General features: G+C 53.7%; 2 protein-coding genes across 3 annotated transcripts; both read left to right on the top strand.

Moving 5' to 3' along the window:
- The first annotated feature begins 2,542 nt into the window (after positions 1-2,542).
- Positions 2,543-5,465, top strand: APOA4 (apolipoprotein A4). 2 transcript variants are annotated; one of them, XM_024216425.1, is made up of 4 exons: positions 2,543-2,644; positions 3,118-3,212; positions 3,522-3,648; positions 4,232-5,465. In XM_024216425.1, exons 2-4 carry the CDS (start codon positions 3,164-3,166, stop codon positions 5,142-5,144), a joined length of 1,089 nt encoding a protein of 362 aa, XP_024072193.1. In that variant the 5' UTR covers positions 2,543-2,644; positions 3,118-3,163; the 3' UTR covers positions 5,145-5,465. The 2 variants fall into 2 exon arrangements, with proteins under 2 accessions (XP_024072193.1, XP_024072192.1); XM_024216424.3 differs by having other exon boundaries at positions 2,611-3,212.
- A 3,906-nt stretch (positions 5,466-9,371) lies between these two features.
- Positions 9,372-15,896, top strand: APOA5 (apolipoprotein A5). Its single transcript, XM_024216410.3, has 6 exons — positions 9,372-9,561; positions 10,700-10,917; positions 11,220-11,335; positions 12,545-12,620; positions 13,354-13,465; positions 14,372-15,896. The coding sequence occupies exons 4-6, from the start codon at positions 12,572-12,574 to the stop codon at positions 15,306-15,308; spliced, it is 1,098 nt and encodes a 365-aa protein (XP_024072178.1). The 5' UTR covers positions 9,372-9,561; positions 10,700-10,917; positions 11,220-11,335; positions 12,545-12,571; the 3' UTR covers positions 15,309-15,896.
- The last annotated feature ends 2,035 nt before the right edge of the window (positions 15,897-17,931 follow it).

Raw genomic sequence — 17,931 nt, 5'->3', positions numbered from 1 at the left:
GACCCATGCGATTGGCCAGACGGTGCTTTCTGCAAATCAGGACTGGTGTCTGAGCAGGGCCACGCGGTAGCAGTGTGCGCAGGGCACCTCTGCTGTGCCTTGCTCCGGCTCCGTCACCCAGCACACACCTAGGCCCTCTGCCCTCGTTAAGTCACTGAGTCCGAGAGGCGGGAGTGGAGCGGAGCCGAGCCTTGGTGCATCCAATGTGCACTCAGACTTTGCCTCCCGCCCAGCCTTGGCAGTACCACGCTGGAAGCCAGGACTTTGACACCAGCGTCTGGTTAGCAAACACCCGCAGAGCATGTTGCTCAATCCAGCCCTGCCCAAAGCCAGCAGAGCAGTGGAGCATGGCCATGCGGAGCGGTCGCCTCCCTCCATCCCTGCTGGGAGACTGACCCTGCGCTGGGCAGGAAAACCCAATAGCCACTTTGCCCATAACCAAACCCGCCCTGCCCTGGACACAGCTGCAGGGTTGGGCCAGGCTAGATTCGCTCTGCACCCGTCACTGACCCGTGGCGTCCACTGGGACTGGGACACAGTTCCCCCTCCTGTGGGATACTCCTGGGCAATTCGTCTTTACTGGGCGCTGACGGCTTCCTCTGCCATGTGCCCCTCGGCCCCTGCCAGCTGGACACCGTGCGAGCTGGGGCCTGGGCTGCCTGGGCCTGGGGGTGGGAGGGTTCCAAAATCCGTTTCTTTTTGTGCTGGGCTCCTGAGCCCTTGTTGTGCCCCTGATCCGCCCCCTGCCCCCAGCCTTTTCCCACACTGGCACTAAGCATGCTGTGGGGTTTGAGTGGGGCTGGGCCTGCGTCTGCCAAGGCCTGTCCAGTGCCAGCGCCTCATACGGAAATCCTGGGCTTGCTCCCTCCTCCCACAGGATATACAGCAAGTCGCATTGGCTCCAGTGTTCCCAGAGCCATTACACGCCCCTTCCCCCCTGTACACACACCGCGTGCTTGTCTGCAGCTCTAGGGGCACAGGCGTTCCGCACTCGAGGGCTGGCTGGGCGCACGCTCTGTCCCTAGCTCCCCGTACCTGACCCGAGCGTGCACTGCTAGCGTCCGCCCTGCTGCGCAGCTGGAGAATCAGGCCTGGGCTGTTGACGTTTCTTTAGCCTTCTTGGAACTGGTTCCTCCCTCCTCAGCTGGGACCTTGATCCAGGTGAGCTGGGGCAGCAGCCCATCACCTGGCCACCTGCAGCATGGGGAGCGGCCAGGCCTGCTAGGCAGTGCCTGAAGAAATGGCCCATGGGGTGGGGGGAGAAGGACCCACACTGAGTTTAGGGGCTTGGTCACAGTGACATCTTTTTGCATGACATGTCGTCATGCATGTCCCTTCACACACACGCACACTCCCCCCCTACACACACACACCCCGTGTGTGTGTGGGGGGGGGTGACTTGGAATGACAAACAATGGGTCGGATCCCCAGCGGGTGGCGATCAGGGCAAATCCAGCGGAGTCACTGCACTGCTTCACATCAGCTGCGGCTCTGGCCCCATGGCCCCTGTGCTCTGATGCCCCAGACGGCCGAGGGGCGGCTCAGCGCAGAGACTTTTCTTCTCAAAATCACGGGACGGATGTATAAGAACTGGGCCCCTTGCTAGGCCGTCTGGAGCCTGTGTGGGGTGGGTCCGTCAGGGCATCAGTACGGACAGGGACTCCGGTGCACCTGGGAGCTGGGCTCCATGAGGGCAGCGAAGCTGGCTGGGGAGGGGGCAGTGAGGACCAAAGGGTGGAACTGATGTTAAATGTACTTTGCCCATGATACAAGAAGGGGAAACTGAGGCACTGAGCCGGGTGATGAGCCTTGCTCCAGAGCCAGTGGCGGAGCCAGTAGAGCCTGAGTGTTCTGCATGCCTCCACCCCGGTTCTTACCACCACGCAGCAGCTTCACATCCACCCCTGCAAGCAGGGTTATGGGTGTCTCGGCTTCACAGCCATTTGTTTCAGCAGGCACATCTGCAAGCCGTGCTGGAGACTGATGGCCAGGGGGGTCAGGGGGCAGGCGGGCTCTTTCTGGGAGCATATTCTCAGCAGAGGCTGCCAATGATTTTCCTGCTAGCTGAGAGTTCCCCTCCTGTATCGGCTGGGAAGACATGCAGCCCGGGACTCGGCCTGGCCTCTGTGCCTGGCTGGGCAAAATGTGCTTCATTCTTGGTCCTGACCCTGCGAAATAAAAAGCGCTATCCCAGAGCCCCTTCCCCGGGCAGCCCCCTCCCCGCTCTGCAGAGCTACCTGTGTGCTGGGCTGACTAACAACACCTCTCCCCAGCTGCTGAGCAGGGGGAGGGAGACGGGATCCCCCTTGGGCTGCCTCCGTGGAAAGTCCCGGACACGAGCCCAGCAAATGGCCTGGGCTGAGTCCAGTTCTGCTCTCCCTCTCCCATGTCCACGCCTGTTGGCTGCCGTGAGTTACACCTGGTTCCCTGCAGTGCTCCCCCCCCCCCATCTCCAGCATCGCGTCCCAGCAGATAACGACACACCCGTGCACACGTCAGGAGCTTCCACGTTGGGTCCTTACTAAAGTCCAAGCCCTGGGGACTGTGTCACCAGCCTGCGTGGAAGTCGGCGGGGGCTGCTGGCTGCGGTATAAATACAGCCCAGCAGGGCACAACCGGCAGCCGAGGAGCAGCAGCAGCACAGGTCAGAAGGCTGGAAGGGGGAGCGGCAGAGAGCCTAACCCCTGTGGCAGGGAGCTGCAGCAGGAGCCCTGAGACCGCAGGCCCTGCTGGGCAGTGGTCCCGGTCCCTGGCTCTTCACTGCCCAGTGTCTCGCTGGGGAACGGCTGCAGGGGCATCCTACACGGGCTGCAGCCAGGAGACGGGCAGGGTCTAAGGGTCTGTCCAGAGGAGTCAGTGGGTGGGTGAGATGGGCACTGGGAACCGCAGCCGTTTCCAGGTCAATGGCTGAGCTGCGGGGTCCCTGCGGGGAGCTCAGCCCGGCAGGAAGAAGGGGTGCTTTGACGGGGGGACAGAGGAGGGGGAGGAATCCCAAGCTGACCTCGTTTGTCCCCCCCTGCCCTGTGACAGCGAGGGGCTCAGCATGGGGTGGGGGCGCGGCGGGAAGAGCAGGGTCAGTGCGCACAGGGAGACTGACGCATTTTGTTCTCTCTGCAGAGTGGCTCATTTTGCCTGGCCGGTCCCTGAACCCAAACAGCGCAGGATGTCTCTGAAGGCTGTCACCCTCGCTCTGGCACTTCTCGCCATCACAGGTAAGGGAGAGCAGCCTCTCCTGCTGGGCGGGTTCAGCCCTTGGGGCTGGGGGCCCTCTCGGGCTGCCTCCTGTCCCCGTCCCAGCATCCTGCTCCGCAGAGCCATGGCCAACTGGACTCTTTGCTCCTGTCTTGCTCGGGTCGGCTCCAGGGAGTGAGGAGGGCCTTACCTGGAGATGTGGCCTCAGGGCTATGTAGGATGCTCTGCGAGGCTGGATGGAAAGGAAACCCCTGGGAATAGGAGAGGGGTGGGGCAGGCATAGGGCTGGCTGCACATGACGCTGAGCACGGGTGCTCGTTTCTCCATAGGGGCCCATGCAGATGTCAGTGCCCAGCAGGTGGCCGATGTGGTCTGGAATTACTTCACCCAGCTGACCGGCAATGCCAAGGAGACGATGGAGCAGATCCAGCAATCTGAAATCAGCAAGCAGCTCAAGTGAGTGCACCTGAGAGCAGGCCCCTGGCCCCCACGGGGGAACGTGGGCGGGTGAGGCCGCGATCCGTAGGGAGGGATGTGTTGGAGCCCGTGGGAGGGATGGGACCTGAGCAGGTTCCTGGGGCTGGCACGGTGGAGAGAGTAAAGCGCTGGCACCTGTTTCTCTGCACTGGTTCTAGGAGATCCAACTAGAATGAACAGTAACACCAGAGCAAAAAGCAGCAAAGAAAGAGAAGCCGGCTGCCCGATGTAACAAGGGCTTATGGCCTGCCAGACCCACTGCCCCACTAAGCGGGAGGGACCCACTCTCATGCAAAACAGTGGGGACAACAGGCTTGCAGGGAAACGTGCCCCCCCAGGTCAGGAGCAGGGTAGCTGGGAGAGACGGGGTTCCCTAGAGGCACCGACAGGCAGGTCTGCAGCCAAGGGCTGCTCGGACAAGGGTGAGAGCACAGAGATGGGTCCCCCGGAAATGCTGCTAGATGGAGTTGCAAGGGTACAGGGTAGGGGACGGGGCTTGAGTGGTCAGTGAATCAATGAAAGACACTCCCGGTGCTGAGCTTCCCTTCCCCTTCTCCCCCAGCACCCTCTTCCAGGACAACTCCTACGCGGGGGACCTGCAGAAGAAGCTGATCCCCTTCGCCACCGAGCTGCATGCCAAGCTGAGCCAGGACTCGGAGAAGCTGAAGGAGCAGATCCGGCAGGAGCTGGAGGACCTGCGCCTCAAGCTGTCCCCTTATGCCGACGAAGTGCACCAGCAGATCAGCAAGAACGTCCAGGCGCTGCAGCTGAAGCTGAGCCCTTATGCCGAGGAGCTGCGTGGCCAGGTCAACCAGAACGCGGATTTGCTGCGCCAGCAACTGGCCCCCTACGCCCAAGAGCTGCGGGACAAGCTGCAGGAGAACGTGGACGGCCTCCAGGCATCCCTGGCCCCCTATGCCGAGCAGCTCCAGCAGCAGATTGACAAAAACGTGGCGGACATGAAAGAGAAGCTGGCGCCCTTGGCCGACGAGCTCCAAGTCAAGATAGACCAGAACGTGGAGGAGCTGCGCCAGCAATTGGCCCCCTACGCCCAGGACGTGCAGGACAAGCTCAACCGCCAGCTCGAGGGCCTGTCCTTCCAGATGAAGAAGGGTGCAGAGGACCTGCGGGCCAAGCTTTCGGAGAGCGCGGAAGAGCTGCGCCAGAAGCTGAACCCTTACGCCGAGGAGCTGAAGGAGAAGCTGCGCACGGATGCCGAGGGCCTGCGCCAGTCCCTGGGCCCCTACGTGGAGGGCCTGAGTGGGCAGATGGAACAGAAGATCGAGGAGTTCCGCCAAACCGTGAGCCCCTACGGGGAGGCCTTCAACAAGCAGCTGGTGCAGAAGGTGGAGGAGATGAGGCAGAAGCTGGGCCCCTACGCTGGGGAAGTGGAGGATCATCTCAGCTTCCTGGAGAAGGATGTGCGGGACAAGGTCGCCTCCTTCTTCAGCACCATCAAGCAGATCGAAAACTGAGGGGATCCCTAAGAGGTCTCGGCTTCGCTTCCTATCGCCACCTGCTCACCCTCACCTCCACTGCACAAGGCAAGCCACTGTCTTCCTCAGAGCCAGGGGCGAAGCACACTGGAACCAGCCCCAGGACAGGCTCAAGGGCTTGCTGCTCTTCCTCAGCTCATGCCCCAGCGCAGGAAAGGGACCCGGAGCTGTGAATGCCAGGAGACCTGCACATGCTGGATGACTGTCTGTCTGTGCTGCTACTGACTTTCCTGCACTTGCCCTCACTCCAAAATTGCACCTACTGTATCTGCTGAAATAAAACTGCAACACAGCAATGCACATGGCGACTCTGTCTCTCTCTTAGCCTGACCCATACGAGACGCATTCTGCTATTACTGGTTCTGCAGAGGCCCTAGGTTCTTCCTTGGGTGCATGGGGTGGGGGTGCTGTCCCTTCCCAGTTCTAGTGGCGCGATAAAGTGCCTAATTTGTTAAATTAATGAGCCCAGTACACTCCAGTGAGTCTGAACAGGAAACCAGGGGATAAACTAGGCTGGATGAGGGGAGAGGGAAAAAGATTATCTGGTTTTTCTTTCTTTCTTTCTTTCTTTCTTTCTTTCTTCTCACCAGTTGAAAGCCCTGTGCTGGGATGTCCTGTGGATACACCCGGGTGATTGCCAATGGGAGGGAAGCAGGGTCTGGGCAGTGGGGGATGGAAAGGGACCTGCTCCAAGCAAGGTGGTCTGCATGGTCATGAATAGTGTGGGGCATGGGGCTGGGTGATGGAAGCAGGGAGGGGAGGTGTCCACAAGACAGTGTCTCTGTTAGTCTGTGGTCCACGCATTGAGCTACTTGGAGAACACTTGTTGCAGTGTCTGGGGTACAGACACTGCAGAGGGAGGTTTAAATCCAAGGGGAAACACTTTTAATTTGGATTGATAAACAGACCAACCCTGGGAATTAACATTCCCTGGCTTGCCCACTTGAGAATGACCCCCTTACAATCACCTCCTGAGCCCTGGCAGCCACCAGCCAGCTGTGAGCTCTCATGCACCCCCCACTCTGCCCCACTCCACTTCCCTGCGCAGCAGATCCTGTGTCCCAGGATTGGACGGGGTCTCCCAGGGGTCCTCTTCTGCCAGGCTAAGACACTTGCTGCCCTGGGAACAGGGCACTCTGGTTTTCCCGGGCTCCACTTCCTATTCTAATAGGGTGTCATTCATCTACAGACAAGGAGCCAAACCCTGCACTGGGGTAAATCGGTGCAGCTCCTTTGAGGTCAATGCAGGTATGGTGCTTTGCATCACCCGAGGACCTGGTCTGAGGGACCATGGAACACCCCCAGCTGAGGGAGCGTGGTTTGGGGACACATGAAGGGCTGCTAGCTACAGACAGCGGTGATGCTTGTTAACATCTGAGCCATATTGATATGCAGCTGTGACTGTCTGCCAGCTGTGCGCTCTGACAGCAATCACTCCACCCTGGCCCTGCTCTTCATGGGGCCGGCAGCAGCTCAGCCTGGCCTGGGAGCAAAACCCCAGGGCTGGAATTATTAGTGTTTGGTTCAAAATGAACATCACGCTGGATTGACCACCCGAGGGTCTCTACCCACGGAACAGGGACAGCTTTTCCCCACACTGTCACAGCCCTGGCCCGAGGGCTCCCTCTCCCGGGGGGAGAAGGGACTGCAGGCTCCACGGTGCATTCATCCCCTTGGCTGAGGCTGCTAACGAGGAGCTAGTTAGTGCGGTGAGTGATGGGGATACCTGTCCTGCAGCAAGGGGCTGGAGACCCACCCACCTCTTTGTTTCAACGAGGCCTCTCAATGGCCAATGCACGGAAACCATTTTGGGTGCCTACCACCCCGTGCTCGCTGTGACGCTGTAATCTAGAGGGGTGGATGCCGACACTCCGGTGTGTTGGTGATGTAGCAACGGAAGCCCTCGAATGCGTTGCTCTGAATCCAAACCATATAGCCACATTCCCAGCCTCTGAACAGTCCCCAAACGAGGAGATGCTTCATAACGCTGGGTAGGTCAGCCCAGCGCCGTTGTTGTGTGTGACTGCGTATGCGTGTGTGAGTGTGCACTGAACTTCTTACGCTGCACTGTCCGCAACGAATGAGGAGCAGGGCTTTGTCTCTTTCAGACACCCCAGGAAGGAAGCCGCTGAAGCAGGTCCGTTTTATTTTACAGCCGCATTGATTTCGTCTGGGGTGCTAATCTGACACCTGTGGGTGGAGGGCTTCCTTGGGCCTTTATCATCATCTTCATCATCCACATTCCTGCAAGGGGAAGCCTTCCGGCATTGCACTGGCTTTAGCCCAGACTGCCCCTCACCTCTCTAAGGACAGCCCTGCTAAAGTCCAGGCGAGCGCTATGCTAGGCAAACAGCATCTAGAGCGATAGCGGGTTATCTAGCTCCCACTAGGCATTCCCATTGCCCAACGGCCCCTAGGAAGCTGGGCCTATCTATTAGCATTCCATGAGCAGGGTCAAACTGGGATTAAGGTGATTAACTGGGATTAAGGTGGCAAGGAGAGGGCTTGCTTTGGCAGCAGCAAGCTAGCTCAGGCAGTTGTGAAAACGAGTCACTGTAACCCACGTCCCCTCGGAAATAATGGTTGGATTTCTGCTGCGTGCACAACTCACTCCCCAAAGTGACCCCGAATCTGCTGTTGTGACCTGCCGCCAGGCTGCTCTCACCAACTCAGCAGTGTTAGGCTGGCTCTGTATTTGCATGGGAGACCCCAAGGGACACCTCGCTGCAGAGGGAAAGAGTGATGCAGGGGCCCCAGTAAGCTCCTGCTCTGTGTTTGTACAGCGCCTGGCACAATGGGGTCTCGGTCACTACTGTAATACCAACACTACAGACCAGTTATGTGGTTTAGATACCTGCTACTCTCAATGTCCTGCTCCTGGCTGGGCTGCCCTGATCATTAGTGCCCACACCAGCCACCTTCACCCGTCAGAAACCCAAGTTAACTCAGCATCAGAATCGATTTCCTGAGGAGCAGGGTGCATGTGGAGCCGTAGGAGAGGGTGTGGAGCGGGGCAGCAGGGCTGGGGAACGAGGGCAGAGAGAGACGAGCCCACTCACATGACTGAAGAAGCTGGGGAAGGGCTGTGGGAATGGCTCATGAGACCTAGGCTGTGAGCTCTGTGCAATGCCCAGCACTGTGGGGCCCTGGTCTCAGGTGGGGTCTCTGGGTTCTTCAGTCCTGCATCAATAAACAATACACATCTTTCCTCTCTCAGCAGCTTTTCGGCTCCGGCAGGGAGAGGCGGAAAGTTGTCCCCAGCTCATGGCTCTTTGGTGGCCTCGTTCCAGTTCCCAGTGGCCGGTTCTGCATGTCCCCCAAAACACCAGCCTCATTCTCGGCACTAATTGGCCCCCTTGTGGGCAGTCTCAGGAGTGAGGCGAGGGGCTGAATGGGCCCTGGAGACTGAATGCCTCTCGCAGCCCTAAGGAGGTCAGTGTGAGGCACTCTGTTACCGCTGGGGAGCTTTACCAGGGCTGCTCCTGTCCTGGAGATGCGGAGAGGACCTAGATCCCCAGGCCACCTCGCCCCGTGCTACATTCACATGAAAAATGTTTTAAATGGAATAATAATAATGGCAGAAATTGATGGACTAGGGCCAAGTTCCTCCAGGGGCTGGAAGGGGCCCAATTAGAGGGAGTTATAATAGGCATCATGCAGGAGCAGCTCCCCAGCTACCCGTCCAGGCTGGAGAGTGACTTCGGGGTCAGGTGGAGAGGAAAATGGGGGTGCAGCAGAGCCCTGCGCCCTGTGAGCTGCTCCTGTTTGCGTGGCTCAGGGGGGAGAGGTGAACTTTGGTGTCAGAGGAGGGTCAGTGACTGCCTGGAACTTCACCCTTGCCTCAGGCTGGACTTTGCCAAATACGTGGATTGTCACCTCCTCTAATCTGCATGCAGATAACACATCCTCACTGGGAATGAGGCTGAAAACATGAAGTACCCTGTCTGCCTGTTTCCCAGAAAGGCCTTAGGTATTAATGTGATACAAAAGCTGAATGAGGTAAAGGTTTGCAGATCAGTTCTCGGAATAAGCAAATCGGAGGTGGAGAGACAGCGTCTGAGGCGTTTACTCCCGTCACTGTTTACAGAGTTTGATTCATTTCCCTCAAAACAAATATTTCCAAGCTTTGTTTTCCTATTTCAAATGCAGTGCCAGTGGCCCAGTGCTTGTGAGCAGCCCTGCACTAACACACCAGTGTGCCCAGACCAGAGTTCACCAGCTGTTACGTTGCTTTGGTTTGCTGTAGCCACCTGAGCCCAGTGGAAGCGTATAGATAACGTATAGATCTTAGTAGCAGTGCACGGTCTAGAAGTCAGCTTGGAGATCGAAGCACCTGCACAGGCTATGCTGCACAGAGCCCCATGGCTCTGCATCTGGTTGTATTAGTGAAGCTCAGGTAGGATCCTCATACACCTCCAGGGATCACCTGTGTGCTGGAGATGTCTTGGAGATGTCTCGTGTTGTCTCCTACCTGCCTCGCCTGCTGTGTTCAATGTGCTGCTGGTCACTGCTTCTGCATCAGCACAGACACAGGGGGCTGTCAGACAGTGTGACGGGTACGAACTGACCCTTCTGAGTGCTGGTCGTTTCCTCGCCTGCCGTCCTCAGGAGAAGCTCTGGGCGGAGAATCTGAAATGCCAGTCAAAGGCGCCCGGAGCCTGGGGCCCACAATTTGTTCTGAATGTTTGAAAATGGCTTGGGTTTGGAAAACGCTCTCAAACGCGGCTTTTCACTTTAAACTGGCCCCACTTTCACTCAGCATGGCTGGTTTTTCAGTGACAAATATGCTTTTTAAAATGTTGTTTACAAAATTTGAAATTGTTTCACCGGTTAAAATACATGAATAAAACATGCCAAAAAGTTACATGTTGGGTGTTCTGGATGGACAAATAGCCATTTTGCTGAAACTGGGCAGAAGATGAGCTGTCTGGGTTATGAAATGGCTCAGGACAAAAAGGCACCATTTTCCCAAATCCTTTCCCACTTTTGCTATTAATTATTATATTTCATAGTTCTATTCACCAGGCTCCAGCTGGGATCAGGGTCCCATTGTGCTGGGCAGTGTGCAGACAGATACAGAGAGATGGTTCCTGCAAAGAAAAGCTTCCGGTGGAAAGATGGGTACTGTGGCTACAGCCCTGGACTGGGACTCAGGAGATCTAGGTTTAGTTCCTTTCTGTCAGAGACTCCCTGTGTGACCATGGGCAACTCACTTCATCTCTCATTGTGCCTCCGATCCCCAGCTGTAAAGTAGGGACAATAGCCCTTCCTTTCCCCCACCCTTTGTCTGTCTGTAAGTTCTTCAGGGCAGTGACAGACTCTCACTATGTGTTTGTACAGCACCCGGCACAATAGGGACTGATCTTAATTGGGGCCTCCAGACACTACCATGATAATAAAACACTAGTAATCCAAATTCACTTAAGGGGATGTGCAGCTGTAGGTTGCCAGTTTCCAAAGGGTTAACAGCCCCTGCTTTTCCCTCTTGGATTCTACCCCCGTCAGGGCAAATAACCTCTTGCCATTTTCCACAGGATTGGCAGCTCACACTTGGTTGCGCAGCTGTTGAACCCAATGGCAGAACTGTCAAGCCAGGCAAACAGATAGTGCTGTTTGTCTTGGTGTATGAGACTGGGATACAAAGGTCAGCCCCGAATCCAGCTTCACCCGAATCCAGAGACCTGGGCAGCGCGACCAGCAAGGCCTCTCTTATCACTGGTAATAGACCATCTTATCCATCAAGAAGAGAAAGGTGAGGACTTGTGATTGGCTATTGTTCCTGGATACCCTGGAGCTCTGGTATTTTCTAACTTGCTAGCCCAGTGGATGCTTAGGAGGATGTCTGGCACATACATTTCTGCAGCATGCAAAGGGTTAACTTTGTTTGTAAGCCACTGGGGAGAGAGGTGGTTGGCTGGGGTAGCTGGAACTGAACTGGTCTGGTAGATGGGTGGGGCGAGGGTGGTGAGTGATCTGTGAGAGCCAGTCAGATGACTGGTACTCACGTCATCCTCTGAGAATGTCTTTGAACCTCCACGTTGTATTTACATGCAGATGCGTATGGGACCTCTTGTCACCTGAGCACTTCTGCCTAATACTGATCCATATATAAAGTGAGCAGCGTGATCCAGGGTCCAACTCACAGAGGACAGCAGGTGAACAGCAGCTAGGTAAGGTGCAGGTGATACAATTTGTTAATTCTGCAGCAGCTCAAGGCATTTTCCGGGGAATGTTGTGTAGAAGTTAGAGCAGAAAGCTGTGAGTCAGGACTCCTGGGTTCTATTCCCACCTCTTGAAATGTTACCTAGTGCATAGGGACACTGGGAGTCATGTTTCCTGGGTTCCATTTCTGCATCGGGGGGAATATGGTTTAGTGGTTAGAGCAGGGAACTGGAAGGACTCCTGAATTCTAGACCCAACTCTTTCACTGACACACTCTAGGTCACATCTCTATGAGCCCTAGTTTCACCAGCTATAAAATGGGATAACAATGCCGATCTACTGTGTGCTACAGTGGCCTGTGATGCTGGATTACTAAAGCCTTGGATGAAAGATGCTTTAGTAAGGTATAGTGCTCTTGTATGGATTTCCGCAAGGGCATAAAGCTGTGAGGTGTGGGGGCGGTCTCACCTTAGAGCACCGTAAGAAGTTTGGAAATGAACCTGTATCAGGGCTATAGAGTTTTCCTTGACGTCAGTGGACGGATCTGTTAAAATGGTTTCCCCTGAGGTTGTTCTGAGTTATCTTCTTGAAAACAGTGCCCAGTGCAGAACTGACCTCTCTGATCATTTGGAATAACTAATTTCAAACCAACGGTGATATTGACACAAAGGGGTGATTACCATGCATGTGTGCAAATTGAGGTCACCTGTGCTCTCCTCACAAGGACCACTGAACTTGTATTATGATTTATTTATTTGTATTATGATAGTACCTAGGAAGCCCTAGTCATGGACCAGGAACCATTGGTTGTGTCCATCGTTTGCTCCCACTCAGAGGCAGTTTATCTTGCTGACCAAGGGGGCCAGTTCTTGATACCCTTACTCACATTGAGAATACCTTACACCTTGAGCGGCCCCACTGAAATGAAATCAATGAAACAGTAAGGTGCTACTCAATGGGAGGGTATCAGAATCTGGCCTCTGGCTGTATTTTACATTCACCATCTGGACTTTGTGCCATCCAGCTGCAATTTAAACCCCCACCTGAAATGTGTTTGAATCTAAAGAGAGTCATTGCAAAAAGCAACAACCCAGAAAGAAGATCCAGTCATTGGAAAATGAACCTGGCCCCCACCCCATGAGCCGATAAAGTGAAGGCAAAGCCTGGGTCATGGCAGGAACTCCACTAACTGCTTTCTGGTTGCTTTCTCTCCGCAGAGTCCCAGCCCAGTGACCAGACTGACCATGTCTCACAAAGCTGCACTTCTGGCTTTGCTCCTGGCCACCGTCTCAGGTTGGTGATCTTCTCTATAACAACGTGCAGGGACTCATTTCCCGGCTCTAGACACGACAGTTGAAAGGTCTCCCTGCCCTTCCTTGGTTGGGGCAGTGCTGGGGATTCAGCTGCGTGGCAGGGGGCACTGTCTGCTTACAAGAGGATGCAGCTTAGTGAGATAGTATTTTGGAACAGGAGATGACAAGTCTGTTGACCCATCTCGCCCCAGACAAGAAAGGTGTCACAGTAAGATGACCCAGTGACAGGTCCCCCAGGTATTGCTCCTTTGATGCTATCGCTGTACCCCAAGGCAGGGTAGCTCTGACCCTGTCACGGGAGTCTCAGGCGCTGTTCCTTTCACTCTGCATCATGTGTCACTGGCCTCTACTTCTGTTGTGTCATGTGAGGCAGCCCCCCCGACGAATCCTTCGGGTTATGCTGGGCCTGGCACCCAGAATGCCCACTGAAGTTAATGGGGGCTGCAGCTCTGGAAATCAGGGCCTTTATTACTCTGGGGAGGGGGCGCCCCTGGGACTTGTCTGTGTCGAGAAGCCTCCTGAGCATCCCAGGGATAAAATGCTGTCTCAAGGATTTACAGACTGTGAACTCCATCAGTTTAAGAGCAGCTCCCAACACCAGGTCTTCCCTTCACAGAGCTCCCCCATGCCACCTCCCTGCTACCAACCTCATGCTTTGCCACCAAGGCTCTCCCAGGGTCACTCTGTTAAATGCTCTTGTTCCACCCATGCAGCTGCTCAGGCTGAACGGGCGAGGAATGGGTTCTGGGATTACCTCAGCCAGCTCACTCATGACAAGGACAGTATGGCACATACCCAGAGCATGAAGCTGGACCAAGAGATCAAGTGAGTACCTCGTTCTCTGGGGTTAAAGAATTTGTAGGCAGTACCCTGAAGCCCATTGCCCTGTCAGAGGCCAAAGAACATCTGGTTCTTGCACTTTGCCTTCCAATTGCTTCCAGGCTGATTGGTTTATTGATTGATTTTTAGAGAGGCATAGTGCCCCTAAAACCTTCATATATACATAGGCATCTTGGCATTTCCAAAATCTGATGAGTGAATCGTCAGTTGACTCAATACTATCCATCCCCTTATGTGGCTGGAGATCCCCCAGCTGGCCCTACCCAATAATAACTGAAATACAACAAAGAAAAGCCCAGTGGAAACCCAAAAATGATTCCTGCAGCTTGGCGAACATGAGTTCTGGCCCAGCAGCCAAGACCGGGAGCAAGGACCGCAGGCAAGGGCTCTCTGCTGAGACAGGACAGTGAGACTGGCGTGACTGGTAATATTGGTTAGACCAGCAACAACATAGGCAAGTGCTATGCAACCAGCTCTCTGAGGGCTCTATTGCAGTTGTGATACCCCAACTCAGCTCTCCCAATGCCCCTCATTCCTGACCTGCATCCCCTCCCTGCTATTCCATTCATGACCCTCATTCCAGCTCTGCCAATGCACCTCTTTCCTAATCTATCCCACTACCTGCTTGTCTCTCCTGAGCTTAGACTCATGACGAATTCTGCCATGTAGTTTTTCTTCTATGGGCAAAGTCCACAAGGGACTAATCTAAGATGAGACCCAAGGCCCAGGTGTCAAGGGGTGAAAAGTTAGTACTTTATACATCTTTGAGAGCCCCCTTTCTTGATGCAGCGCCCAACTGTACAGTCATTATTGCTAGTAAAGTAACAAAAGGGCTAGGACGAGGAATCAGAGCTCAGGCAGTTAGAAGTGTGTGTCTGTTGTTTCTTACAGAAAAGTGAAAGAAAGTATCCAAGAAGGAGTCAACTACATGGGAAATCTCCTTGAGAAACTGGCCCCACTCAACAGAGGACTTCAGCCCCGGTTCTACCAAGACTCCGACAGCCTGCGAAGGCTCATCAGGAAGGAGCTGGAAGGCCTGAGGGTGAAACTGTCTCCTTATGTGGATGAGGTGCACCAAAAAATCGGCAAGAACCTGGAAGTGCTTCGCTTCCAGCTGACCCCATTCACCCAAGAGCTCCTGGACCAGGTCATGCTGAAAGCTAGGGAGCTCCAGCAGCACCTCACCCCCACTCGAGACATGAAGGCCCAGTTTCTGGAAGGCGTAGATGAAGTTCAGAGGTTTGTGTCTCAGTATGCCAATAAAATAGCCTTTCATACTGACCAAGTGAAGGAGGTCTTCCATCCGTACGCTGCCAGACTGGTGACTGAGATCCACCGCAACGTGGAAGAGCTCCATAGAAACGTCATCCCACACACCAAAGTCAGCCCGGAAAAACTCAATCAGTACATCCAGGAGCTCTCTGAGAAGCTGACCCAGAATGCCAGGGATCTCCACCAGAAGATCCAGAGGAATCTGAACCACCTCAAGGAGCAGCTGCGCCTTTACCCCAGTGGCCTCAGGGAGCACATTGCTGGCACTACTGTAGACCCTAACTGGGCTGTGGACCCCTACATGGAGGGCCTGGCTCAGGAAGTGCAGCAGAGAATTGAGGAGTTCAGAAGGGACACGTTCCTCCAGATAGACGACTTCACCAGAACCATTGACCGTGAGACAGAAGAAATGAAGTTCAAACTGTCTCCACTGTCCTCATACTCAGAGGAGTTTCAGGACAGCTCAGCGCCTCTGGAGGATTTGCATGTCCGGCTTGACTCTCTGTGGAAGGATATTTCCCAGAGTTTAAATGAGAAAAGCAGCGATTTACAATAATATCCTGTACCTGTGTATAGAGAGGGGTGTGCGTGAGTGTGTGTGTGTGCTCGTGCGCATGCTTAAACCATGCCAGTGGAAAAGAAAAACTGTCAAGAGGTCATGTCCTACTCTACTGCACTGTTGGCTACGGACACTTGTGGCCATGACTTGGACAACTATAACATGCCATCAACATGGCTTCTCGTGCCACATAAGTACGGCTCTTTTGTCTAGCTGCAGTGCTAGTCCAGAGTTCTCAAATCGGACGGGCGTTCAGCCAGCCCCTCCCTCATTGGGGAGGCCCCTGCGGCTGAAAAAACACGGCAACCTGCTCTCTCTTAGAAAGATAAAGCCACCAAGTCACCTTCCGTCAGAAGGATACAATTCTGTGACTCCGTATTGAATCATGCCATTTTACTAAAATAATTCCACAAACTAGCATTGCTGCGGTCTTTTGAAAGCCAAATGGGCAGAGTGCTTATCTCAGCAGCAGGAAAGAGGGAATAAGTACCATACCTGTAATTACCTATAGCAGTGATTCTCAAACTTCAGTGCACCATGACCCCCCCCTTCTGACAACAAAAATTACTACACAACCCCAGGAGCGGGGACCGAAGCCTGAGTGCTCCCCACACCCCCAGCCCGGGGTGGTGCGAAGCTGAAGCCCAAGGACTTCTGCCCTGGGCAGGAGGCATGTAACCTTAGTCCCCCTTCCCAGGGCCAAAGCTGGGAAGTTTTATAAACCTTTATAGCCCAGTTTTATAAACCTTACTCACATTGACTTCAGTGAGACTACTCAGGTGAGTAAGTACTAGTCAATGGGAGTAAAAGGTCCAGAATCTGGTCCATACTGTATGTCTTTGGATTCATACAGAGTTGAAATGTTGAATTATTTTTAAACTCTTGAAGCTGGACTTCTGGACTTTAACAATCTTCTCTGTGTTACTAGAGTGAATAGTACACGCTGCTAGTGTACTGCACCCTACTTAGGTTACTCTGCAGGGTTAACGCTTTCCTTGCACATTCTGTGTATATATAAAATATCCCTCTCTATAGTCACAGCATTTTTTATGGAACAGTTGATGGGAATTCAGGTGTTTGGATGTTGTAAGCCACAGCCACAACGGTATTGATATGCCATTTGCTATACCAGTTTTATGGTTTCTTCCCCTGCAATTTAACTGACTGTCAAATCTGCTTCAATAAAGTTACGTGTTGTTAGATTTCTTTGGAGTTGGTTTTTCCATTTTTTTTCTGTTGAAATTGCACAATAAATACATTATCACAATGTGTAGACTTTTAAAGGCTATGTAGGAGTCACATTGCTTTGTCTCGCTCCACTACTTTGTGCTCAAATATCTGGGTTTCAAAATCCAGCTCAGCATCTGGGCATTCAGTATAACACAGGAACATAAGAATGGCCATATTGGTCCATCTAGCCCAGTCTCCTGTATTCTGACAGTAGCCAGTACCAGATGCTTCAGATGGAATGAACAGAACAGGGCAATTTACTGATGAGCCATCTCCAGGTGTCCAGTCCCAGCTTCTGGCAGTCAAAGATTTACGGACACCTGGAGCATGGGGTTGTGTCCCTGATGGGCCATTGATGGACCTATTCTCCATGAATTTATCTCATTCTTTTTTGAATCCAGTTATACATTTGGTCTTTACAACGTCTCCCGGAAATGAGTTCTGTAGGTTTACTGTGAGTTGTGTGAAGCAATTCCCCATGTTTTAAACCTGCAGCCTATTAATTTTATTGGGTGATTCCTGGTTCCAGTGTTATGAGAAAATAACACTTCCTTATTCACTTTCTCCACACCATTCATGATTTTATAGACCTCTATCATTTCCTCCCTTAGTTGTCTCATTTGTAAAATGAACAGACATAGTCTTTTTAATCTCTCCTTATAGGGAAGCTATTCCATACTCCTAAGCATTTTTGTTGGCTATTGCTGTACTTTTTCTGATTCAAATATAACTTTTTTGAGATGGGGGCTGCGTGCGGTATTCAAAAGGTGGATATTCTGGGGATTTACATAGTTCTATTGTGATATTTTCTGTCTTACTAGCTATCCTTTTCCTAATGGTTGCTAGCATTCGGTTAGCTTTTTTGACTGCTGGTCCCCATTGAACTGATGTTGTCCTAATTTAGACCCCCATCAATGGTCTATGTAGGGTTGGGATTATGTTTTCCAATGTGCATTGCTTTGCATTTAGCAACATTGATTTTCATCTGCCATCTTGTTGCCCTGCCATCCGGTTTTGTGAGAGCCCTTTGTAACTCTCTGCAGTCAGCTTTGGACTTAACGATCTCGAATAATTTTGAAGCGTCTGCAATCTTTGCCCCCTCCCTGTTCCCCCCTCTTCCCAAATCATTGCTATGAACAGGTTGGTGATGTGGGCGCTCCCTCAGCCTCTGCCATCCCCTGTGCCAGGCTGAGGCCTACGCCCAACCCTGAAGCCTGTGTGGGAGTAGCCCTGCGTCACGTGACTTAGTGCAGGCATTCCTCCCGCCCCGCGAGGCCCGCGGAGCGCTCCGGCTCCCCCCTCCGCCCCGCCCAATCTCTTTAAAAGGGGGCGTGGCCCGCTAAGGAAGTTCCGGGTCGGAGGGTGGCCGGGAGGCGGAAGCGGAAGCGGA

The sequence above is a fragment of the Terrapene carolina genome, unplaced genomic scaffold, assembly GCF_002925995.2.
Source record: "Terrapene carolina triunguis isolate 2854851 unplaced genomic scaffold, T_m_triunguis-2.0 Scaffold374, whole genome shotgun sequence".
Taxonomy (NCBI): domain Eukaryota; kingdom Metazoa; phylum Chordata; order Testudines; family Emydidae; genus Terrapene; species Terrapene triunguis.
The sequence above is the reverse complement of the archived record's forward strand: the minus strand, read 5'-3'. Positions and strand labels throughout refer to the sequence as shown.